This window comes from Haemaphysalis longicornis, unplaced genomic scaffold (genome assembly GCF_048455015.1).
Source record: "Haemaphysalis longicornis isolate Haplotype H1 unplaced genomic scaffold, Haemaphysalis longicornis Haplotype H1 scaffold_12, whole genome shotgun sequence".
Lineage (NCBI taxonomy): Eukaryota > Metazoa > Arthropoda > Arachnida > Ixodida > Ixodidae > Haemaphysalis > Haemaphysalis longicornis.
Genome location: NW_027526225.1, coordinates 64,546,995 through 64,572,330, shown reverse-complemented (window position 1 = coordinate 64,572,330; position 25,336 = coordinate 64,546,995). Strand labels below are relative to the sequence as shown.

General features: G+C 46.2%; 1 protein-coding gene across 1 annotated transcript in view; it reads right to left on the bottom strand.

Moving 5' to 3' along the window:
- The window catches only part of LOC144162772 (ubiquitin-protein ligase E3C), a 58,678-nt gene that overhangs the window by 21,345 nt on the left and 11,997 nt on the right, over positions 1–25,336 (bottom strand). Inside the window, exons 5-11 of the mRNA XM_077693427.1 lie at positions 20,252–20,358; positions 17,267–17,513; positions 15,653–15,796; positions 13,558–13,749; positions 11,004–11,347; positions 7,988–8,139; positions 1,137–1,306 (exon numbers count right to left, since the gene is read on the bottom strand). Coding sequence (XP_077549553.1) covers positions 1,137–1,306; positions 7,988–8,139; positions 11,004–11,347; positions 13,558–13,749; positions 15,653–15,796; positions 17,267–17,513; positions 20,252–20,358 — 1,356 coding nt within the window. The remainder of the gene's footprint in view (positions 1–1,136; positions 1,307–7,987; positions 8,140–11,003; positions 11,348–13,557; positions 13,750–15,652; positions 15,797–17,266; positions 17,514–20,251; positions 20,359–25,336) is intronic.

Genomic DNA, 25,336 nt, shown 5'->3' with positions numbered 1-25,336 from the left:
CACTGGTTTGTGGACCCCGCTGCGACAACTTGTTCTTTCACGGACCAATAGCTAACTAAAATGCTAGGTCATGCGCAAAATGTTAAATGTTTATGTTTACAGGAGGTTACAGATTACAGAGGAGCACACAATGACACACAATGCACTCATGAACTGCGAGGTTCCAGGCATTCATGTTAAAAAATATTGCCAGGACTTACAAAAAAAAAAAAAAAGAAAAGAAAAGAAAGAAAACAGCGCAGCACAGCCATAAAAACAACAGAGTTCAGTAATTTACTTCAGTGTCAGCTTAGGTGTGTTTTCTGCTACTCCCTATTATTACGATTGCTATTAGTTATTCACTTTTTTTATTGTCCCGTCTGCCTTGTTCGTATGTTCTTTCTGCGCTGCTAGACTCACGAGTAAGCCATTTCGATCGTTCTGTTTTTGCGCAGCTTTATTTATTATGTTTGTATATTTCTCTTCAAATAGTTGAACATTTGCTGGAATCGATAGCATGATTACTGGAGTCTCGGTATGTCTCACTGCTGTGCACTGTACTTATGTGCATTTGAGTGGGTACTCGTATACAATGTGCACACATGTCAAATTGTGTAGTTCTCTTTCTGTGCAACCAATAGTATCCCTTTATTTTATTTCTTTGCGAGTTCGTGCATTGCCTTGCATTTTTTTTTTTTTGTTTTCATGCACCACGCCAAATGCCCCCCCTTAGCTGTTCCGGGGACGCTAATACAGGATTGATTATTTTATTGTTATTAATGTTGCTATTAATATTTATGTAATAACATGTATCATATTTTTCAATTATAATGCAGTCACGATTATAAGGAACGGGTTCAGTTTGAAGAGTAAAAGAAAAAATCACCATATATATGTATACTGAGCTTCGAATACAAGGTGGGGTATGACTTTGAGACTACGGAATTTGGAAAAAACTTCGCCTTATATTCGAATAAATGCGGTAGTTTCCTTTGTGTGCAACCACATGCATCCAGTTAATATTATTTTTTTGCAGACATATACATCATGTCTCGCGTGTTTTAGTATTCGTTTCCGTGTGCAAGCACAAAGTCCCCCAGGCTGTCGTTCTTGAGCACACATTGATCGATCAATCGGTTGACCAGTTCATTGATTACCTCGAACATGGGCCTCCACAGGGTCTTGATGAACCGCACTTGCTGAGCGCTCATGCTGCTCCGGGTGTCAGGAAAGCAGAGCTCCAGAAGGCCCAGGCACAGCTCCCGAAGCTGACCAATCAGGGCCACCAGCTCGGACAGCGTGAACGGCATCGGACCACCTGTCGCCGCTGTCCAAGAGTCCACAAAGTTCGTGAATGGACGTTAGATTCAACAAGAATTTATCATCAACATCCACCATAACCTGGTTAGTGGGCACTCAGTGGGCACAAGGACTTGGTGCCAAGGACCAAGGAGAAAAATGTGCAGAGAAGGCAGACTTGCAAGATGTTTTGGATGCGTTTGACACAATTAAATTACGGTATTTTTTCCTCTGCGTAATTATAACGATTCACTGTCAAACTTTACTATTACTGCTGCATTATGAGGATTTAACTCAAAATATTTCAACCTGTCGGAGACTTTACAATCAAATATAACTTAAAGGGGCACTGACACAAAATTTTGAAGGCGAGATAACTTCGGAGATAGATTGTTGGGAACACATATACATTATCTGCAAAATATCAGCGGCGAATACAGCCTAGAGCATATTTAAAATCAATTTTAAAGTGTGCGAAACGCAACCGAGCAGACAGCAGAGGACCACGCGCAATCGACATCCCGAGGATATTGTGTAAATAAACAACGTCCAAATACGTCACGAGTTTGTGTTTGCCGCTTCCGCACTGCCGATGCTTTTCGCCGGCTCGCCGCTCCAATCGGAGGGCCGGAGGGCGGAGCTTCTGCTCTCGAGAACGAACGACCCGATCGTTGGCGGCGGTGGCGGAGGCGCCGTGATTTCGTCAGCTCATCGGGCAGCTGGCCGCGACCAGAGTTCTACAGCGATTCCAGGCACTCTGTTTCTATTACTGTTTATTACCACTGGATGCGAAAACGCGCCGGAGGCACGAAAAGCCCACTGAGGTAGCCGCACGCTCGCTGTGCAGGCGGCGGCCACGGCCGCGAAGTGGCCCAGGCCGGCGCAGGTAGTTCGAGTGATAGCTTGTTACCGCTGCACGAAATTGTCCCCAAGTCCCCATGGTGGCTTACATGAGAAAGGAGTTAATGATGCGATGGCGGGTTGCATTAAAAATTGTCGTCTGCACCGCTTACGAGAGCGGCACTCGAATATCCGCCGCAGTGCTAAGCCGAACACATCTGTAGGCGGACCTGTAGGCAGACCGGCTGGCTGCTCCCAGCGCGCGTCTTGCCACCCACCGTCTCGAGCGTCGCACGTCGTTCTTTAGCCGCGGTAGCATTTACACTCGCTGCGCCTGCGTCACATCCACGGTCGCTTTTTAATTAAGCGCCGCACGAGATCAGTACGTGGGGGCATTCGCAGAAACTGCCGTCGATGCGGATTCGACAGTGCTACGGCGGCTCTGCTCTGTGATATCCCTTCGACGGTCACGTGGTCAGCTTTGTTCACACAAAATCCATCGTTTCGCGGCACTCGCTGAAACCGAAACTGCGACTGGCCGCATTGAAAATGCCTCTAATTAAACAACCGTCGCACGCTGAAGCAAATGAGGTTTCTACAGGTTATAAGTAGGCCACTAGCTACTTATCGCAACAAAAAAAACAAAATGCAAAATTTTTGTGTCAGTGCCCCTTTAAAGTGTCAGCGACGACCCTCTCAAACACTGAGATTGTCAAGACCCTGCATTGTTTCAAAACGGAGTACAGTTACAGTGCCTCCGAAATTTTTTTCCACATAGCTCCGTTCCAACACACTGTCCAATCACGCACCCTTCCATTATGTCCTATGAACAAGTAAAGATTGTATGTAGGTGCCACATATGTAGGCTGAGTAGGTGCCACACCAATGCCAGGCCACTAGAGTGCCCAAACTGAACGTTCACTTGCACACTGTGTTGTGAGCTCTAATCCCTTGTGGTGTCTTTTTGTCCAAGTGAAGGTTCGGCATGAAATACAGTCAAACCCCACAATAATTGAAATCCAGCAAGTACGAAACTCCCAGAGCAACGAAATATCTTTGGATCCCCAGCGAACGTCCACAGAAGCACGTGTATTTCATATCCCGCAGCAACAAAATGTTTTTGGAAAGCGATCCCGCGTTGACGAAATTCGCTGCAAGTCCGGTTGCATTTTGTCCACTCATTTGAGGCTAACAGTGTCCAAAAAGTGCTCAAATGCAATTTTTTTTTTACTCAAAATGTGTAAACTTCTGCCACAGTATGCTTGCATGGCTGCCACCATTACTGTGTACATAAAATCTCGTGCAGCAGGCAGCCGTGGAGGCAGCCTAGCAGCGAAACCACCAGGGGGCGACACATGGTGACTCGAGGCACGTCTTTGGCTTCGGCTACGCTAGCTGGCTACTGCTGAATGGCACGCAGGCGTTCGTACTGCGTGTGGCAATTGGCACGTTTGCACCCAATCAAAAGCGGAATTTTTTATCGCTACCAGATAAGGCAGCAATCGATGCCCAAGTCAGTGGCCCAAGTGGAGGAAGGAATGATAGCGCCGACAAGTTTAGAACCACCCGCAGCTCACTCTGCCATTTTGAAAAGCAAGGACGCCACTCTTTAATGGCGCACGTGCGCAAAACCAAACAGCCACGGCTGAGGTTTTTCTGGACGTCAACAAAGCGGTGCTCACTTAGTTTTGTGGACAGCATTGGAACAATGAGGTGCCACTGCCTGGCAATGTTCACCAGCAGAAGAAGCTGGGCTTCGCTTGCATGCTCGGACATACTCGGTGCCAAGGACCAAGGAGAAAAACGTGCAGAGAAGGCAGACCCGCAAGATGTTTTGGATGCGTTTGACACAATTTGGTCATTCTTAGGCGCGCACGACTACAGTAAAGCCCGCTTACATCGAACATGGATATATCGAATTATTGCTTATATCGAACCCTTGTATAATTCTGGTAAAAATTACATTCAATTTAAAACTTTTTATATCGAACGCGATTTTGCTCCCATTAGATATATCGAACTCTCCCACGCGAGATTTTTCGCTCTGATGATGATGATGATTTCTATTGGTTTCCCCTTTGTATCGGGGTGATGACATGTCATCTTACCAAAAAAGACTAATATACCTATGTTTTACACTTTTGGTTCAATACTAGCGCTGCTTAGGGCAGGCACAAAAAGCTTATTAGGCACAAAATACTTTTTTTTTTCTGTTACAAGTGGTAACTGTCCTAGGCAATATTCCCCTCTCTGCTTTTCGTCCACCAGCATTCTAATCTTCTTTTCGTCCCCTCGACAGCCTTGAAGTTAACTTCCTCTGTGATACCTTTAAATCCTAGGGCTTCTGACAGCCCAATATTCCCTTCATGTAGATTTGGATGGATACCCTCACATTCTAGCACGATGTGCCGCATAGTTTCTGTTTCTTTTCCGCAGACCACGCATACCCCATCATTTTGTGAATACTTCCCCACAAAACTCTTAGTTCGCAGGCAACCTGCTCTAGCCTCAAAAAGCAAAGCACTGCCCTGGGAATTATCGTAGAAATTTTCCTTTCTGATGTTCATCTTCTCAGCCCTGTACATCTCTAACGACGTTTTGGCTTCCATTTTTTCCCTCCATTTATTCGTTTCAATCTGCCTTGCCTCTTTTTTGGTTACCTTGGCTGTTTTGGATTCCCCACTGTTCTTTCCGTATTTCATCGTTAGCCTTCTAGTCTTTCTTAACCACTGCGTGTCCACGCTTTTCAAGTATAGGTATCTAAAAACCTTAGCTGCCCACCTTCGTTGATCCATTGCCCTCAACCTCATCTCAAAGCATATTTTACTCTGAGCTTCTCTAACTTCAAACGACGCCCAGCCCATATCTCCCTGAACTGCTTCGTTAGTTGTTTTTCCATGCGCGCCTAAGGCCAGACGTCCTACCGTTCTCTGGTTTACTTCAAGGCGTGATAGAACGTCTGATTTTAAGCAGAGTACAGCATTCGCAAACGTGAGACCCGGAACCATTACTCCTTTCCACATTCCTCTTACTACTTCATATTTGTTATACCCCCACAGAGCTCTATGCTTCATTATAGCTGCGTTTCGCTTTCCCTTAACCTTAAGTTGCTCCTCGTGAGTACTTAAGTAGCTATCCCCTTCGTTTATCCACACTCCCAAATATTTATATTCCTTGACTCTAGGTAATTCGCCTTGCTGGATAGACACTACGTCGGTGGTAGCGTCATTGAAAACCATTATTCCTGATTTTTCTGCACCGAAATTTAACCCGAGGTCAGTGGCTTCCTGGCCGCAAATATTTATTAGCCGCTGCATATCGGTTTGGTTATCAGCTAAAAGAACAATGTCGTCTGCGTATAACATTCCCGGAATATGCTGTTGTACCACTTCGCCTTGCAGCATATGGGTTAGGCTAAACCCTACTTGACTTTCTTCCAGTTTCTTTTCTAACCCTGCCATGTAAAGCATGAACAGTATTGGGCTCAAAGGGCATCCCTGTTTCAGTCCCCGATGGATGTTGACCTGCCGGGCGCATTTCTGTCCTTCCCAAGTAAGGTGCACTCTATTGTCTTTATAGATTGCTATAAGGAACTGTACTAACTCGTCATCTAATCCCTGAAGTTTCAACATTCTCCACAGCCGTTCTCTGTTTACGTTGTCGTATGCCCCTTTAATGTCCAAGAACGTAATCCATAGTGGTCTATTCTGTGCTTTCGCAATTTCAATGCATTGCGTTATCACGAACAGATTGTCATCCAGTCGCCTGTCTTGTCTAAATCCATTCTGCAGTTCCCCAAGTATTTCATTTTCTTCCATCCATGCTTGAATTTCTGATTTTATCGCCTGCATTACGAATCTATACACCACTGACGTTACTGTGAGTGGTCTGTATGACTCAATACTGGCTTTGTCTCCTCTGCCTTTATATATTAAATTCATCCTACTCATTGCTCTCCTTAGGCATGAGGCAGGCTTTCCTGCAACACATCGGCGCGCAGCGGTGGCGCGGGTGTCGCAAGCGCGAGTTCGGGCACGTTGGCCGTGGCAGAGTGGACCAGCTCCACGCATGTATGCCGTTGGAACCGAAAGCGCCACATTGGCCGCTGCGGGCTGCGGTGTCACCGAACTTCAAGTCCGCGCCACTCGTTGCGCGCACTTGCTCGGTTCGCTGGGTTGGCCGTTATTCGCTTGTATCTATGCTTGTCTCCGCTCTGTCGAAGACGCCGAGGACTCCGTACCGCTTCCGAGCACGAGCGAAGCCGTCGCTGCCGTGGCCCTGCTACGGCGATACAACAGTGTCATTGAGGGCAGCGGTCTTGTGCTTGTCGACTGTTTAGATACCGTGGAGCAAGCAGTCACCAGCAAGTACACGTTGTGCTCCAAGAAGCAGGCTACACTCACGCAGTTCTTCTGCCCCAATAAATGATTGTTTCCTTTCCGAGAAAGTGTCATATCAATAGTGAACTGCAGGGTGGTAAGAGCTCAGCGTTAGGTCGTGACTCCGTCGGCAAGATTGCTCTCATAAGTTTTTTTTGCTTCACTTTGTATATCGAATTTTTGCTATATTGAACTATTTTACAATCCTCGCGCTGTTCGATATAAGTGGGCTTTACTGTATCACTGAAGCCCGTCTTGCAGTGCACGATCCGAGCTGCAATGTTACTGCAAGGTAAGGCTCGCAAAGTACTACAACCGACCTTCGGAAATAAATTTTCGGTTTGTGGGCGATTTTCCTGTCGTTTATGTTCATTCTCCCAGCAACGAAATTCCCGCAAAAGCAAATTTTTCGGTTTTCCCCGGCGGATTCGTTGTTGCGGGTTTGACTGCACCACCTCGTATGTATGTACGTGTTTATGGCACAAGGGCATCGAGGCCAAAGGGCACCATGTCAGAGTGAGTGGTCTTTCAGTCAGTAAAATACAATTTTAAAGGATGTGAGGAGGCTAAAACATAAATCGTTGGTATGGGATGTAAAAGGCTCTGTCAAAAACATTGTGAAAAAATGTAAAGATCCTGGCATATTAGTACATCTTGGAATTTTATGTGTGGTAAGTAATAAGTTTTAAAAATCCGATATCTTGAATGTAAGTTAAAAGGCCATTCGTGGGAAACATACCTGCTAAAAATAGCGAAGGGTGTAAGGGTATGGCATATCCAGGACATGAAGCCACTTCTACAAAAAAAAAAAACTCTTGCAACAATGGCAACAGGAATGGGACAAACAAATAAAATCCTTATCAATTTACATTTAATAAAACCACAGTTGGGTCGATATATTACACAAAAAAAGAAAGATTTACTGAAATGTCTATGTGCAGACTGAGAATTGGCCACATGTATGGTACTCATTCTTACCTATTAAAAGGCACCGAACCACCAGTACGCAACAGATGTGGAGGATGGCTCTCAGTTCTCCATATCTTAATGAATGTTCAGCATTTGAAGACGCTAGACGCCGTCACTTTCCTGAGATTTATAGATACGACTGTACCAACTCGCCCGAACCTACACCTTATTAAACTGTGCCCAGTTTTGCCGCCAAACTGTTCTGACAGATCGTTCAATCGCGTGCCGTTCCATCACATCGCCGAGGGGGACTGATTGATTGATTGATTGATTGATTGTGGGGTTTAACGTGCCGACGCAACGCAGGCGATGAGGCGCGCCGTAGTGGAGGGCTCCGGATTAATTTTGACCACCTGGGGATCTTTAACGTGCGCCGAAATCTCGTACACACGGGCGTTTTTGCTTTTCGCCTCCATCAGAAAAGCGGCCGCCGCGGCCGGGAATCGAACCCGCGACCTCGTGCTCAGCAGCGCAACGCCTTAGCCACTGAGCCACCGCGGCGGGTGCCGAGGGGGACTCACGGGGCTCGTAGAACTCGACGTCATGGAGCGTGGGCAGCAGGTGCGCCAGCAGGCTGCAGAACAGGTTCACATGGCTCGAGAACCGCTCGGCTAGGTCGCCCTGCGGGCAGACCCCCGAAGACAGCATCTGCAGCACCGGCGTCCCCGTCGGACTACCGGATGGCGAGAAAGAGAAGGGCACGCGCAACACCGTCATTCTGATGATTGCAGAAAATCCTAAATTTTAAAAGCTGCAATCCAACCTAAGTCAACCCAAGCCAGTATCCAAAAGTCCTATCAGTCTCTCAGTTTCAGGCTACTGTATGGCAAGAAAAAGAAGTGCTCACAGAACACTGTCATTTTGATAATTGCAGTGAATCCGAAACATAAAAAAATTACAATTCAAGCCCAGCCAGTATCTAAGAAATCCAAGCCAGTATTTCAACTTCAGGCTTCGGGACAGCATCATCATTTTCATGAAGCAGAAAATCTTAAATTTTAAAAGTTACAATTCTAACCAAGTCAAGCCAAGCCAGTATCGAAAAGCCCTATCAGTCTCTCAATTTCAGGCTAACGTATTGCAAGAAAAAGAAGTGCTCACAGAACACCGTCATTCTGATAATTGCAGCGAATCCCACACATAAAATTACAATCCAAGCCAAGCCAGAATTCAAGAAATCCAAGCCAGCATTTCAATTTCAAGCTTCCAGACAGCATTGCCATTTGGTGATCACAGCAAATCCACAATGTCAAAAATTACAGCCCAAGTCAAGCCAGTGCCAAAAAGATCATCCACAATGTCATCCACAATGTCAAAAATTACAGCCCAAGCCAAGCCAGTGCTAAAACGATCCAAGCCAAGCCAGTATCCAAAAGTCCTATCAATCTCAATTTCAGGCTACCGTACGGCAAGAGAAAGTGCTCACAGAACATCGTCATTTTGATAATTGCAGTGAATCCTAAACTTTAAAAAATTACAATCCAAGCCAAGCCAGTATAAAAAGTCCAAGCCAGTATTTCGATTTTAGGCTTCCGGACAGCATCATCATTCTGGCAATCACAGCGAATGCACAACGTCAAAAATTACTGCCCAAGCCAAGCCAGTGCCAAAAAAAAAAAAATTAAAGCCAAGCCAGCATCTTAACTTCAGCGCTAAGGTGGCTATAATTTTCGGGTGTCAAGACAGGCCACTGAAAGAATACCCCAAAACACACCACTGCCCTGCAATGGCACTTCCTACAGCAATCAGCTCTGCAAGCCTTCTGCTGCTGTTCCAGAATCCCACCCACAACTCTGCTTGCAAGCCACAGCGCTGATCTGGCCCCTAATGACCCTGGCAAGGAGAACGGTGTGTGGTTCTCCGCACCTTTTTATTCTAGCTACCCTACATCAGCTGACCTCATGTGTGCGATGGTAGGTTGAGCTTCAAAGAGCAGTAGTTGGGTGTAAGGAAAAATTAACACTCATATTGGCAACCTTCACCGCTCTCCTTGACTAGGTTTTTCTCTTTTTCAAGATGCCATCGGACGTTTTCATGTACACGTTCTATTCCATCAAGAATTTGTCAACAGTGAGTCCCAACCCAGCCCCTCCCCCCCAAATTCTCTCTTAACTACTGCCAGCGATCCCTGGTCTTTGAAACTTTTTTTTTGCTTTCCAACCACTTTTGATGAAACTTCATGGGCTTGTTCAGGTTTTTTTAACTGATTTCAAATATATAATTAGTTTTGATGTGAGGTAACCAGCTTCCAAGCTAAAAAAAATTTTCCTGGATTGTTCTTGATAACAATAGGAAAAAAAAACTATTCAATGAAAGATTACCAGTTCCAGGCTTGAATAGATACCAGATGTTGTGGAGAATAAAATGTGGGAAGCAGTTTTTTTTGTTTTTGTTTTACAATCACATACATGTTTACATCAATTCTAACTGCTAGGCTCAAACTACTCCTGCTAACCAATTAAAAATAAGGCTAATTAAGCAACTACTGAAACACAAAATGCAAAATCTGCTTCCCGTATTGCATGGTTTAAATATTAAGCTTCCCACAGCAAAAGAAATGATCTTCCTAGCTGCACTACATGCTGGGATGCACCTCTCGAGAATTTCGTACCACTGCTATACCACTCATGGCAAAGAAGTGGGGAATTATGGAAAAACTGTTATTTCTTTGTAGAAATTGGGCCTCTGTGGCTTTTGTAAGTACTTGGTACTGTTTCACACACAGATTTTTCGGAGGAAAAACTGTGCAAATCAAGAGAAAAGTGATGCCTAAAAAAAAAACAAAAAAAACAAAAAAAACGCTTTTTTGGACAATTTTTCGGTCCCAATGACCCATGTGCCCCCCTAATGGAAACACTGTCGGCTACGGCTACAATTCGGCGCAGCCAACTTACACAAGCAGCAAGAACGGGCACACTTTATACTCCATTAAAAATTAGTGAATGAAGGATAGCGCCCAACCCCGCCCTCCAAAATATTACTTCACTCCCACCATAAATCCTACGCAGTCCACAGCTAACCTCACGGTTGTCGGCTACGGCTACGGCTCATCCCGGCCAACTCCCACAAACAGCGAGGGAGCACTATTTCTCAAGCTGCTCTCGAATGTTGTCATGTTCAAGTTCTCTTCCATCAGAATTTGTCAATAACGAGTTCCAATCCACCCCCCACCTTAAATTCTCTCTCAACTCCTGCCAGCGATACCGCCACGGGTGATCAGCTACCGGAAACACTGTCGGATACGGCTACGATTCGGTGCAGCCACCTGTCATTACAGGGCAGTGGTGTGTTTTGGGGTATTCTTTCAGTGACCTGTCTTTACACCTGAAAATTCTAGCTACCTTAGCGCTGGGGTTAAGATACTGGCTTGGCTTGGGCAGAAGCAAGAAAGAGTTCACTTTCTACTCCCTCAAAAATTAGTGAATGAAGGATCCCCGTTCTCCAAAATATTACTTGACTCCCACCATAAATCCCACCCAGTCCACAGCTAACCGCAAGGTTGCCAGCTACGGCTACTGCTCGTCACGGCCAACTCACACAAACAGCGAGGGTGCACGGATGTCGCTGAGGGCGTCCCACAGTTCTCTGATGAACCTGGCCCGGAAAGCGAGCGTGTAGAGCAGCCGAAAGTGGTGCAGAGCCAGGGTGCGCTGTCGAGCCAGCGCCCAGCCAAGCTGGCACAGAGCTGAGAGGTTCTCGCGGCTCGAGGCAGCCGTCTCGACGAGGGCGTCCACGGAAGACGCAGTGTTGAGCTGCTCCAGCGCGTCGTCAAGCGCCTCTTCGGTGAGCGAGGCGAACACCGAGCCACCGCCGTTGGTCGACATCTCGTCGCCCGCACTGCTCTCGTCAACGTCGGATTCGTCCCGGTCATCGCTCTCCACCTGCGTTTCCAATTCGAAAAGCGGTAGCTGTCATCACCAAACCATGCGTCAAACCAAATCTGAGCTCGCGTGCTGAAAATGGTTGCCAGATACTTGGTGGGCTAGGGTGTTGACGGAAATTCGCTCCTGTACATCCACTTTTGAACTACAGTCAAACCCCTTTACAACGAGCTCCAGTTCAACTTAATATTTCCGGTTCTCCGTCAGCTAGCCATAGAAGTCAGTGCAACAAAGTTCTCGCCACAACGAACCATTTGTCAGGCTTGTTTTCGCTTCAATAAAAGTTTCGCTCAGTGGAGCTCGGCTTGAAAACTTTACTATAAGATAAGCCATGAAATATACTTGCTCGAGGAACGGTTTGCGTACTATCGATCACCAGCTCCACTTTACTTTGTGATTATTTCAGCTCTGTCCAACTTTAAACGGCCACTTACACAAAATTTGGCGCATTGTGCTGCACTTTGAAATTTTTCATTATAAGTGGACTGAAATTGCACTGCAAGTACCGTATTTACACGATTGTAAGACGACTCGAATGTAAGACGACCCCCCCACAATCGCATCTCAAAAAAAAAAAAAAAAACGTGCGCATTTCACACAAGGGAAATTTATTCACGTGGTTGCGGAGGATTACTCATCGTCGCGTCGTCGCTGTAGTCGTCCTCGCTGGTGCTGCTGCAGTCCCACAGCACGTTGTCGTCAAGTGTGAGTCCACACTTCGCGAACGACCGCACCACGGCATCGCGTGGTACGGCCGCCCTAAAGCCCTCCATCACGCGAGAGCAGCATGGAGGGGCTTTAGTGGACACAAGCGACAGGAGCACGCGGCGACGCGCCCGCTTAGAAAATTGTATAAGCTCAAAGAGAAGCTCTTCCGTCAACTACCAGTACCCCCCTACGGCGGCTCTTCCATCGATTATCGGTGCTCCCTCAAGAGCCGTGCGCTCGTCATAAAGGCACTCGTAATGCGCGCAGTAGATGCTAAAAAAAGAAAAGCTTTTGTATAAGCACGCGGAAAACTATGCGCTTTGGGTTGAGCGGGAAACTATTCGAGATGACAATCGAAGCAACCGGCAGCAGCCACGTGCGATCGTGATTAAAACAACATGGCGGCTGACGGAAGCAGCCGCTCGCACATGGATGCGCTCGCAATTTCCGTGAGCCTGTTACTCGCTTTCACGAAGCATTTTGTTCGTCTCTAACACGACTGGCTTTATCGTCGTGGTCTCTAATAAACAAAATGAGTATTAGCGAATCCCTTTATTCAATGCACGGTGCAAACGTAGCCACTATCATATCACGTTGCTTAGTACACTTCCGAACGCGATAGTGGGAGGTAAGTCGCTCTAGGTCCAACTTACAAAAAGTGCATCATTTTTATTGACGCCAGAATGTATGAAATGGTTACCGTAACCATGGAAATGAGCGTGCAAAGCCGTTCACACCTCGCAGCACCCCTGATTTCTTGTCTCTCTTGTCGTTGCAAGCGGTACATGGTTCGATTTCGATTCTAAGACGACCCCCCAACATTGGATTGTCAAATTTGAAAAAAAGGGTCGTCTTACAATCGTGTAAATACGGTATACGAATGGCCGTAAAAAATGAAGAGTCGTTCGTTATAGATGAGATTTCAATAACTCAACTCGTTATAGCCGGGAGCAACAACTCAAACAATATTTTTTTTCTCTCGCACTTTATGTTTTTTTTTTCAACATTTAACACCATCTATCAACAGACAAAGGATCCCAGACCTTCAAAAATTAAAGAAGAGAGGGCAGCACGCACTTCTGTGAGCTAAAAAAATATTGTTTACGCGTGTGTCAACTCGCATCGGGCCCGGGTGGCTCAATAAACTAGTAACAGGCTATTACAAATGATAGCAATACAAACTTTACGTTATTTTCTTCACTTGAACCATAAATCATGCTCATGAAGGTGGCTGTCTTGTTCAAGTGATATACGAGCAGCCAGTGCCCAGTGTTTACCAGTGCCCAGAGTGTCCTAGTGTCCATCTTAATGAACCAGATTTTTTTTCTGACTTCATATTTGTGATGTCGGAAGTCCTTTTAGACCATAAAAAACTTGCCACACGCTTAAGAAAAATAATAAAGTTTCGGGCATCAAAGGATTAAAACCAGGTTCGCTATAAGTGGGCTACACTGTATTGCCATTATTTACTAGTTAATGATCCATGCTAGTAATCATCTTACCTTTTTCAGCGTGAGGAGACAGGGTGACAGGTGAGCTACAGCTGCAAGGAACAGCGGCTCTGCTGGCGACGAGAGCCTCAGCAGGGCTTGGAAGAGCCACGGTGATGGCTCCAACCCGAGCAGCGCACGGAGCAGAGGCTCGCCGGGCAGCGGCCAGCGACTGGCCAGCGCCGGGAGCATCACCCGCACCACCTGGAAGGTGTCCACAGACGGACTCCATTCACACACAGCGCCAGCACTGAGAACCGACCATCGGTACGTGTCTCAATAGAGATTCTGCTGCGTCAATTTCTGGGATCGCCGCATTTGTGACTTATGGCCCAGTTAGGAAAGCACCTACTGTCCATACATAGCCTGTAGGTAATTGTAAAGGGCTTCGTTTTCGGCCGATGTTTTCTTTTCTGAGTTCACCATTTTTGGGCCGTAATGTTCCCTGCTCCACGAGCGAGTTCGCAGAACGCGTGCAGACTGACAATGACGCGCTAGCTAGTTCTCATTGGCGCGCTGTTGCCATAAGCACCAACTGCTTGCGGGCAGTGGGCAAAGGCCAGAATCAGCAGACCCTTGGCCTGGTGCAACACGCTTTTTACGATACAGGCATGAGTGAGGCAAGCTCCAAATATGGGGGAAAAGCACATGGAATTTGAGTGTCTGCGGTGATGCGGAGGGCATTCATCCACTGCGTAGGCCTTGGCAAGTGATTGCTATGATTCCAAGCTGTCCTGGGAGACTTATCTTAGGCATTTTACAGCCGACAACATGGTAGAAGCGTGGTATGACGATTATTGAGATATCGAGAATGCCCACCCAACGATAACGTCGGATGTAAAGCATGCTGTTTTACAGAACCGAAACCGAAACTTGTTTGAATACTAATCTTGGACATCGTCCAACCACGGTGCACCTCCTCCCGATGTCACAGCCTTTAGTTAATGCAGCCACCGCAGACCGCACATGGTAGTTTTTCTTCTTTCGGGCTTTATAAAATAATTACTGACTTATCGATCAGATAAACGATGAGAAGTGTGTTAATTTGAGCCAGTCGACACAGTGCAAGCAAAAACGGGAGCTTGACAAATTCACTTCAGTGTTCCTTTAAGTATTAAAGGGACCCTGCAACACTCTTTGAGCAGTGCAAGTAAACCTGCGCGACACTTAGCTTACACTACCAGAAATACCTGAGCCAAATATTACACGTGCACGTGAAGCGGTGAGCGTGCAAGTCACTGTGAAAGACGCGGAAAAACCAACCGTGCTCTCTTCAGTTCTCCTCATTATGCACCTCTGCCATGGCCTAAACAACGTCATTGAGGCTGTGGCTGTCGTATTGGCTGTCGCTGGTCAACTTTGTGGCTTATTTCTTGTATTTCCTATGACGATCCGCCGTCGGCGGCGCTGCGTACAAACTTCTTCTATGGCTGAACCTGTAACGCACAGTTTTGGCGTTTCTTTAGTGTTTTGAGTCCACGTGAGATTTGAGTGACGAACTGAATACTCCCCTTTCAACGAGACCACTCGACAACAAACGTTTATTGCTTCAAAAACGCCCTACCAGCCCGAGTGGGCGCTTGCGAGTAGGCATCCATGGCTGCTTTTTTGTGGCACCAGGCTGGAAATAGACCCGTCCACGTTTCGGAGGAAAGGAGAAAACTCCACTGCCTGTGATATATCGAAGGGCACCAAAGAGAACGCCGCAAGCCACCTCCTTTCTGGGAGAGAGCGCGCAGCTTTCGTCGCGTTGTCCGCAGTCAAGTTGAGAGGGAACAATTATGCGTGAATTCTCAATGCGCATAGTTTCGGTGATAGCGAACGGATTTTCATAATTCTTGTGGGAGGAGATTGCTGCGACAGTAGACTTTAACCCAAAACACATTCCGAGTAGTCGATAATAGGAGCTGCAGGGTCCCTTTAAGTAAAACAGCCACCCACTGAAGTTGGGTACAACAAGAGAGGTGTGCAATTTCAGCGCTTCTTTTTTCAAGCTGAAAAAGCACAAGCTAGTGCAACGTCATATTTTGTTCAAGATGGGTTGGCCAGTGATGATTGACAATGGCGCTCTCACGCTATTGGGCAGAAAATGCGCCCGGGGGTGTACCTGGGGGCAGTCGCCGAGCAGGCCGCTCAGGAGGCAGGTGATCATCTGGCACTGGTAGGCGCCGCATTCGGGTCCACCTGCCACGCTTTGGCTCAGAGGCTGCAGCATGAGGTCAACCAAGGCCTGTGCCTGGGCAGTCAACACCTGCAACAAGTAGAGCAACGTTATTGTTTTTAACGTTATTGTTTTCCCTTTTAACAGCAGAGCTGTTTGAGGCTTTTAGTTCGGCTGCGGAGCGTTACCAGAAAACTCAGCCCAGCCGAGCGCACGTGAGCGTACATCTTGTTGTTTTTCCAGCCTTGCACCACTACTGCAAGCTGCGCCAATTTTTCACAAACTTAAACCTTCTGCCACTACTCAAACTCTTTTTATTTTTGTCTGACTCGTTGCCTCGTCCTGTTTCCGCTACACTATACCTGCATTTTTTTAATCCCTCCTGCTAAGCATAAAGCTATCTTTACCGGCGCAAGCACTGGTCACTGATTCACGACTTCCACTCATCTAGGCCCACAACTTCAATCCCACATTACAGCACAATGATTGTGCACCCTTCATGATAGCCATCGTGAAATCTCGATTTTATTTCCCCCACGAATTCAACAAGGGCTTCCCAATCGCAATGCATCATGCGACGAAGTAAATCAGGGCCCGTGCTGATCCCAGTGAAGTGTGTATGCTCACTTAAAGGGAAACGCAAATTTAAATGCAATAATGGCAAGGCCCAGAGTATATTTGCATGATGGCAGGAAGCATTTGACTGAAATTGAAACAGAAATAAATCCTACTATCAGTTGCAGGGAGAAAACCTGCTCAACACTTTTCTGTCACACCTACACAAGTTGACAGCAGTTTAGCCGAGTTTTCAGATTTGAATATTGCACTCCCCAAGCACGCCTATACGACTAGATGAATTGAGCGCGTAATAGACACTTGTGTCTGAATTTTAGTCTTCCCTTTCATTTTTCCACAGAGCTGCGGTTTTTTAAAGCACCTCAGAAATTATGTGATTGGAAGATGGCACATCGACTGTTTTCAAATTATAATTTCGCCGTCTCTTACCACTTGCGAACAGCAAATTTATAACCTACTCATAATGTCCCCCCTCTCTTCTCTCTCTCAAGCAATGAATCAATGAATCAATCAATCGATCGATCGATCAATCAATCAATAAATCAGTCAATCAATCAATCAATCAGTCAATGAGTCAATCAATCAATCAATCAATCACTCAATCAATCGCCCGCTGCGGTGGCTGAGTGGCTAAGGCATCGCGCTGCTGAGCACAAGGACGTGCATTCGATTCTTGGCTGCGGCGGCCACTTTTCTGATGGAGGCAAAAAGTAAAAACGCCCATGTATACGAGATTTTGCCGCACGTGAAAGGTCCCCAGGTGGCCAAAATTAATCCGGAGCCCTCCACTACGGTGCACCTCGTGGCCTGTGCTGCGTCGGCACGTTAAACCTCATAATCAATCAATCAATCAATCAATAAACAAACCAACCAACCAAATAACCAACCGATCAACTAACCAGCCAAACAATCGACAGCACCCTGAAATCCCTAGAAATCAGTCTCGCAGCTGCAATTTCATAATTTGAAGCCCGAAGAACTCGCCTGCGGCACGCTGTCTTCCTTGGGTCCTGGGTCGGGTATCCGAAGTACCAGCAGCTTCCGCAGCTGGCCGAACAGATCGCACCGCTGGGCCAAACGGAGCCACAGGTGCTGCAGCCACGACCTCACGAGCCCTTCGTGACGTTCCGGAGTCGGGCCTCGGAAGCAGCCACCATACACTTCCGTGGACCCAAACACCTCCACGAGGCGCAGGGCTGTCCCAACAGGAAAGCCCGGCCGGGACAGCGCCCTGCGAGAAGCCAAGACCAAGTCTTCAGCCAAGCCGGTGCAGTAAAAGAGACAGGGGAGCCAGCTGCCAGCTTGCAGGTGCTTGGGTGGGAACAGCACTTGCAAAGCAATAAGCAAGTGCCTCCTTACTCACATTTCAGCATACAGCAAGGACAGAGCTTGTCTCAACTAAATTCCAATGCAATCAACCTCAAGTTGGAATTTTACCCGGCGAAACTACAGCTGGGCTGCAAACAGACGGCTGTGTGTATAAAATATCCTTACACAGAAGAATTCTTTGTTCCCGCCTCTATAAGAAAACATTCAGCATCCTTTCCTAAAAAAAGATGATTAAGAGAAGCGCGAAAGCTAAAGTCGCAAAGGTCCAACCTTCACAAAGACCCAAAACGCAAAGAAGAACAAACCCATTCGGCGATTCTACACACACTAAGTAAATGCATCTGTGGACAATCTCAACGTACACCGGTACATGGTTTATAAGATAAAGGTATACTCCTTAAAGTAAAGGTAATTGTACTCCTTCTTCATGATTGATGGGTGTATTGTCTCATCTAGAACCGTTCATTTTTGGAGATTTTCAAGTAGCCATTTTGACACAGTGGCAGCCCTGTTTCCCGTGCGCGCCGTGTGTCCAAAGATCTCATCAGAGCTTTTAGGTTCCCCAACTGGTATACATATAGGAGAATGTATTAGTTTCTAACGGGGCGCCATCGGCCCTACTGAGAAAGCTTTCGCTTCAAAACACCCGGTGTGGCCCGAAATCGAACCCATTGCCTCAAATCATATTCAGTAACCTAACACCTTATCTACAGAAGCCACTGCAGTGAATCGCATTTTTGGCAAAATCATTTGTACATACTACAAAGTCCCTTAAACCTGTGCTCCACGAGCATTTGTAAGGACATCTAAGTTGAATGGCCTTCGAAATTTCAAATGCCATTCGAAGTGGAAGGATTTCCGCCGATCTACGCGATAATTCTCGTCGACGTGGCGAGGTACCCGGACAAGCCGGGAGCCTACGCCGTGGCGGTGTGTGCGGCGACTACCGGAGAGCTACTAGCGTCATGCAGCGTGCGGGCGCGAAGCCCGGGACAAGCGGAGGAGCTGGCTATCGCGTTAGCCCTGACGGACACACACTGTACCACGGTGCTGAGTGATTCGAGGAGCGTGATCATGAACTTTGCAACGGACAATGTGTCCCCGCGCGCGGCCAGGGTGTGCGGGGCCCTAAGACACAGAACGATGCCGGTCACCGTGAAGTGGTTCCCGGCCCACATGGGGCCGGTGAGCACCGGAGAGAACCGCAATGAGGGAGCGGACCGGGCGGCGCGTGCGCTCAAGTCGCGACGCGTGCCCGAGCCCCCGACATGCAGAAGACGAAGACCACGACGAGGTGCTGCCCATCACCTCCTACCGGGAGGTGTTGGAGTGGTACCGGGAGGGCAGGCGAGTGTACCCGCCGCCCCACCGAAAACTCACGAGGCAGGAGGCGACGACGCTACGTCAACTACAGACCCGAGCGGTGTGGACACCGGTTGTTGCAAAACACGTGTGCCCTGAGGTGTACGCGAGTGATGTGTGCGCGGTGTGCGGCAAGGGCCGGGCGACCATGGCGCACATACTGTGGAACTGCAAAGTGAGCGAAGGGACTACGGACGCGTTGCCACCGAGCCTGGAAAAGGCGGTGGCAAAGGTTGACTACGACGCCCAGCGCGAGGCCGCCCAGCAGACGTTGGTGGCCCTCGAGCGACAGAGGCCGAAAGCGCAGCCCTGCGAAGGGGCGGTGCGAGTAGGCAGCTGAAGCCGAGCGGCCCGCCAACGTGACGTTTAGGCCGCGTCACAACTTGCCGGAAATAAAGATGTTGTTTCTCTCTCTCTCTCTCAAAGGCAGTTGAAAGTTTCCGTATTTGCCTGCCATGTTTTGGTGTCACCACTGCTACCCTGTTTTGTTCTTGAGAAACATTTAATTTTAGAGTTAAATTGGCAAAAAAAAAAAAACAATTATGAGTGACCAAATATGATAACAATCTACAAGCGCGCACAAAACATGCACTAACAGCCAGTTTTTTTTTGTTTTTTTCTTCGCAGTGCCGGTGTTGAGAGTACCAAGTTACCTTGTAATCGTAGAGTGAGTGATAGAGAACAAAAACAAGTGAAAAAGTACGAAGATCATGCACTTTAAACAGCAAGTTTAGCTCTTAAATAATCGTTTTTGTAATAACGGCACGCAGAAACTGCACCAGACAGTATGACCATTCGTGTTTCAAAGGCTTTTGAGAACCTCAAAGGTCGTTGGTGGTGCTCTTTTGACTGAAATGGCATTTCAAACAAAGGCCTTTGAACAACGTTGTGTGGCGGCTCAAAGGTGAGTCAAATGACATTCGACTCAAAGGCCTTCAAAACGCTCGTGTAGCACAGGTATTATACTAGTACCACATAAACCGAACTATAGGTCAACCCCTCAAAGGATCCCGCAATGCTTTTTCTATAAGCTTTTCAAGCACCACACCAGTTTTTTGTGTCATGCAGAGCTAGAAGAAAAAAGAAAGATCAATATTAGTACAGAAATAAAAAGTTGCCAGATTTTTTAAATTTCCAGTTCTTAAATTTGAAGACACATTACGTTCAGAATAAAATGTCCACAGGGCACTCAGAAACCACTCAGGCCCATTTTGCCTACCAATCGATGACAAAAACGTCAAAAAGCAAGCGAAGATGGAGACGGGGACAGCGACTCACGCGACATTGAACGAGAGAAGACGGCAGATGCGGAGACGCCACACGGGATCGTCCGCGTGGCTCGCCACTTCATCCTTGCGAAGCAGCACTTGCTTGCTCAGCCAGACCTGGCACGAGAAAAGAGAAAAGAAGCAAATGAGCAAGGAAGAGACAACAAAGACTGTGCAGTAGAACAGACCTGGATGGATAACTTGAACTATCGTATTTTCACAATTCTAACGCGCACCCTTTTTTGCTAAGGTAGCCTTAATATTTGTGCGAGTGTGACAATCGGGCTCAAAACACAAAAAAAGGCTTTAGAGCATCCAGCAGCATTGCCATACGGAACGGACGCAAAGTCTCTCCAAAATCCAACTCAATCCAATAGAAACAATCCGCCAACCCCACGTGAGTGAATTCCGATGAACTAATTCCTCAGTGGCATGCTGCATACCTTGGTCAGCTGTCGTACATTTTTTTGTGCTGTTGCAATCAGCCCGTCAAGCCTAGAATTATAAAGATCAAGGCACTTGAAATCGCAAACAGCCTCAATGTTCCCCGCAATAACTTTATTTCCAGCAGCAGCTGGATTAAGCAAACTTATGAAGTGCACTCATTTTTGGCTTCCACAGCTGCATACACCAAATAAAATCTCCTTCTTCCAGCTGCATGGTGTCATGTCTTTTTCATCTGCGCGGTACAGTCAGTATTAAATTATTATTATTATTTTTTTGAAATTTTCCTGTGTGAACTTGCCCGCGCGTTACAATTGGGGGCACATTATAACCGCACAAATACGGTACTAGTAGAATCATCAAAACAAGATGGATGGCCTTGGAGGAGAGTTTCCTGAGCATTAGGTTTCTGATTTGTGTGCTCGAAATTCTTCCGCTCATTATTTTGTGGCGAAGCTATGTTATGCAAGGTTTCTTCTAACTTTAATTAGTGAACATACATAAATTGCATACGTGTCGAAGAAAAAAAAAAAAGAACTGTCTTAGGGTTGATACCTGTCAGAATTCTATGCTCTGCCCATCTCACTGCTCCTTATAAATTTTCTAATTACAATTCTCTGATTACATTACAAGCATCAAAGTAGTAAATCTTAATGTAAGTGCATAATAATCCTACGTAACAATAACCCCCAAGGCCAACCTATGCTGTGGAGCCCACTTCAAACAACTCTAACATCTTCTAGAACATCTGTAACTTACTTAGACAATGTTAACACAAAAATAAAGAACAGAAGCCAGTGTGGTTGGAAGTAGCTGTTTACATGTCAGTCCAAGTTGCAGTTGTAGTGGAAGGTGAAGACTGGATAACTATCTCCAACAAGAAATGGGCATCAGGATGTGGGTGCTTGAGACATAGTGGAATGCCAAAGTTTGCTAATTCTCCAAAAACCCACTTACAAAGAGAAAAACAATAAAGACACCAACCTGGTGCTTTAGAATAGCATGCAAGAAAAAAAATCCAAACAACCTTATTAAACGCCGAAGAACTTACTGCCAGACCCATATGTGCTGCAGTATTATTATGCAAATACAGTGTAGAACATTTATAACATAACCGCTTATATTGCGGGACCGGATGTAACACCAGTTTTTGTGACCACCAGTTTGCCTCCCATAGAACTTTATGCACAAGGATACCGCTTAACATGTGGTTGGCCAAAGCACAATACCGTTTTTAGTGCGGTTTTTTGGTGGGTCCGCTGATCGACTGGCGCAGCTGGGGCATCGTTTTAGGGTTGTGAGAAAGAGAAAAAAGACGCAATCAGCCATCTGACTTAGCGCACGCTCCCTGCTCTCCTCCAACTTCGATACGCAAAAGGAAAAAATAGGCACCCTCTAGTTTGCGTATTCCGTTTGCCCCCGCGTGATAACCACAACACTTGAAGCACCTCGAAAGATAGCGAGCGCCCCTCCCCTACCATGCTTGCTAAGTTGTTATTAGAATGTTGCACAGATAAGCAACCGCCTGTTTCCCTTTTCAAGCATCTGGAGATAGCCAGCCGCAACGCCGTGGGTTTCCACTACTCGTGCTGATAATCAATCGCCTTCGGCATCGCAAGTGCAGTGGGGTGGAAAAAAAAAAAAAAAAAAATCCCGGTTGCATTTTTATCACATTGTCCCGCGGGATCCGTTCAGTTCATGGACGCTAAGAAACACAGCCCTGCTCCTTTAAAACACAAAAACGAAGGAAGTTAAAGCCGCGTGCGCTATTTGTAAGACCTCGCAGCAGTGGCTGATGCGAAAAAGAAGAGAAAATAAAGACTGTGCTTCTGTTTTTAAGTGCCGCATATTTGAATGACGATAAGCAAAGAATTACTTTGAGCTAGGGAGCGATGTGGTTGGATTCGCACACGTTTTGTTTATGGTGCGGCGGATTTTTGCGGCTTTCACGATGTACGTTATATGTGGTCTACACTGTACGTACATCCACAAATATTTCCATGCTGCTTTCTTTTATATGCAATCTTTTATGCAATGATGTCCTAAAACTGTAGTAAGATTTATTTACATTTTTAAAAGCTAGACCACACATTTGTGTGAGCACACTTGAGATTACCACTACCATTCTTTCGTAATATATTTCCCAAAAGCGTCTCTTCTAAGGGGTCCCTTCGGACTGTTATTTAATACCCCTGCTACACTGGGGTCCAAATGTCATTTGGACCAAATGTCATTTGACTCAAATGGGTTGCTTCAAATGCCATTCAGAATCCGCCGTGCTACACTACGATTTCGATGGCATTTGAAAGCTTTCACAACTGTTCGCTGTGCTGTAGTGGCGCTGTTGTTGCCCCGTTCCGTTTTCGTACACTAATACAACAATCAAACTTAGGAGCAGTCCGAGGCAGTAAAATGATATCAAATTAGAACAGACACCAGTTTGGACTCTAAATATGGCTGTCTTGCGTTGTTTTTGTTTGTGTTTTTTGCAACTGACCCACTGGTTTTGAGAGTATGAAAATTAAATATGTTGATTTCGTATTTTAAGTAAATAAACAGTGAACAAAGTTTCACAAACAACAATATTTTGTTTGTTTTATGTACGGAAGTATTATATTTTTTATTGCCGATCGAAGACGCTGCGTCCGAGAGTGCTGGAAATGGCATTTGAAATCTTAAATGTCTCTCTCGGTGCTCATTTGGCTCAAATGTCATTTGAGCCAAATGGCATTTAAAAACCTAGTGTAGCAGCACAACTTGGCATTTGAGCCAAATGACATTTGGTTCAAATGACATTTAGACCCCAGTGTAGCAGGGGTATAACTCTGAGACCTCCTACTGTAATGTCTTAATTTCATTTGACATTAAAATATTTCATGTTATAGATAAACTAGAAACTAAATTGTTCTACACAGCAAACAGCATCTTGCAAGTTTAATCATTGACAACCACAGATATTCCACCCCTACCCTATTAAATGTGACGTAATAGAATTTTTTCATGCAATTAATTTTTGTTGTTGTTGTTCTGAGTTCCAACAATAACTACAAGTTTCCCAATATCCCTTTCTTGCGCAGAGTGATGAAATCGGCACTTATTTCATGGCAAACATCAACTTTTTGTTCATTTGTTTGCACGGTATACTCGGGGGCAACTTTCTGTGGCAGTGCAGTCAAGGCTACACAGTCGAACCATGCCGGTTCACTGTGCACCTGGAAAGTAGTAATTCAACAAAATAATTCAGAAAGATCTAGTTCTTATCTTTTAGCCTTGGATTGATAATGCCACTAAATTACTCGCCAGAATACATGAAACAGAGAGCATTACTTTTAGGGGCAAAGCCCCTTAGGGGCTGGGGCTGTTGGCGTTTCCTGTTGTCATCATAATCGTCGTTTCATGTAGTCACGGTACTAAGACACCGTAGAAACTTGTTTACGCCTCCCACTAGAACGCAAATCATGCTAAAAAACACCGGGACACTCGTTTACGCCTCGCGCTAGAGAGCTTTGTGCTTCAAAGCCACGAGACTTTTACAGCAAAGCTGTATACCTCCACCACCCGACGGTTTCATCTCCATTGGCAAAAATGCCAAGGCGCCAAGAATACACTTATACATTGCACGCTTTGCCCCTAGTAGAGATGGCCTGGGATTTTTAGATTTTCGGATTTTTTTGGTTGCGGCTGTCGCCACTGGTGTTGCAATGGCTCTCTTCTGAAAAAAAAAAAAAAAAAGAAGGAAAAAACATGGCGACTGGCCAATTTATTCTCTGTGTAGCATTTTCGAGAAGCTTCAAAAGCAAAAGCTTCAAAAGCTTTCAAAACAAACGAAGTGAGTGGTTTGCAAAGTGTACGCCCAAGTGAGGCTGATGCAACTGGGACTCTCCGTCATTTCCGCAAGCTGTTCGGTTAGCCAGTTTGCCAGCGTAAGTGAGCATGTGCGTAAGCGCGCGTGCATGCTGCTCTTTAGGTATACTGCACCCGCCCTGTGTATGTACGCTACACATGTCAATGGTGCTGCCAGTTTTGAGCTTCAGAAGAGTTTCCAAATGCGTACATGCCATCAAAACTGCAGCGCTCACAGAATTCACTTCACTTCTGAACGATACAGAGTTGGGCGGCATAGTCCACGGTCGGTCTGAGCTCTCCAGTCAAAGCACTGGCTTGTGTTTACAAACAAATGAAGTGTGGGGAAGACGACGTCACTATGCTTGCATGCTCGGTGACCATGGTTCAGCGCACTCAACTACTACGGGGCTCAAGCAAAGAAATGAACTATATCAAATGCATCTCTCTCCCGCCAAAACTGAAACCGAAACCAGTTAATTGGGAACTACTTTGGCGCAGTAACACAGAGCAGTTAGCTCCTCCTCCCTCTCCCCCATAGCTTTCTCTCCATTGCTACAGAAAGTTGTCCCCCGAGTATAGTCATAGACATAAAATATTACTGAAATCCATTAAATTGTGCCCACAAACTATTAGTCTATTGTAAGAGCCAACAACCGCAAATTAGTAAGGAGGACGGTGCAAGTAAAACAGCCTGCTTTGAGCGCACCTTCATTGGTAAGGTAATTAAACAGTGTTTACAATTCAGTTCAGCACCTCTTTTCTAAAGGACACGAACATCGAAAGAACATCTGTGTCGACAGCTTAG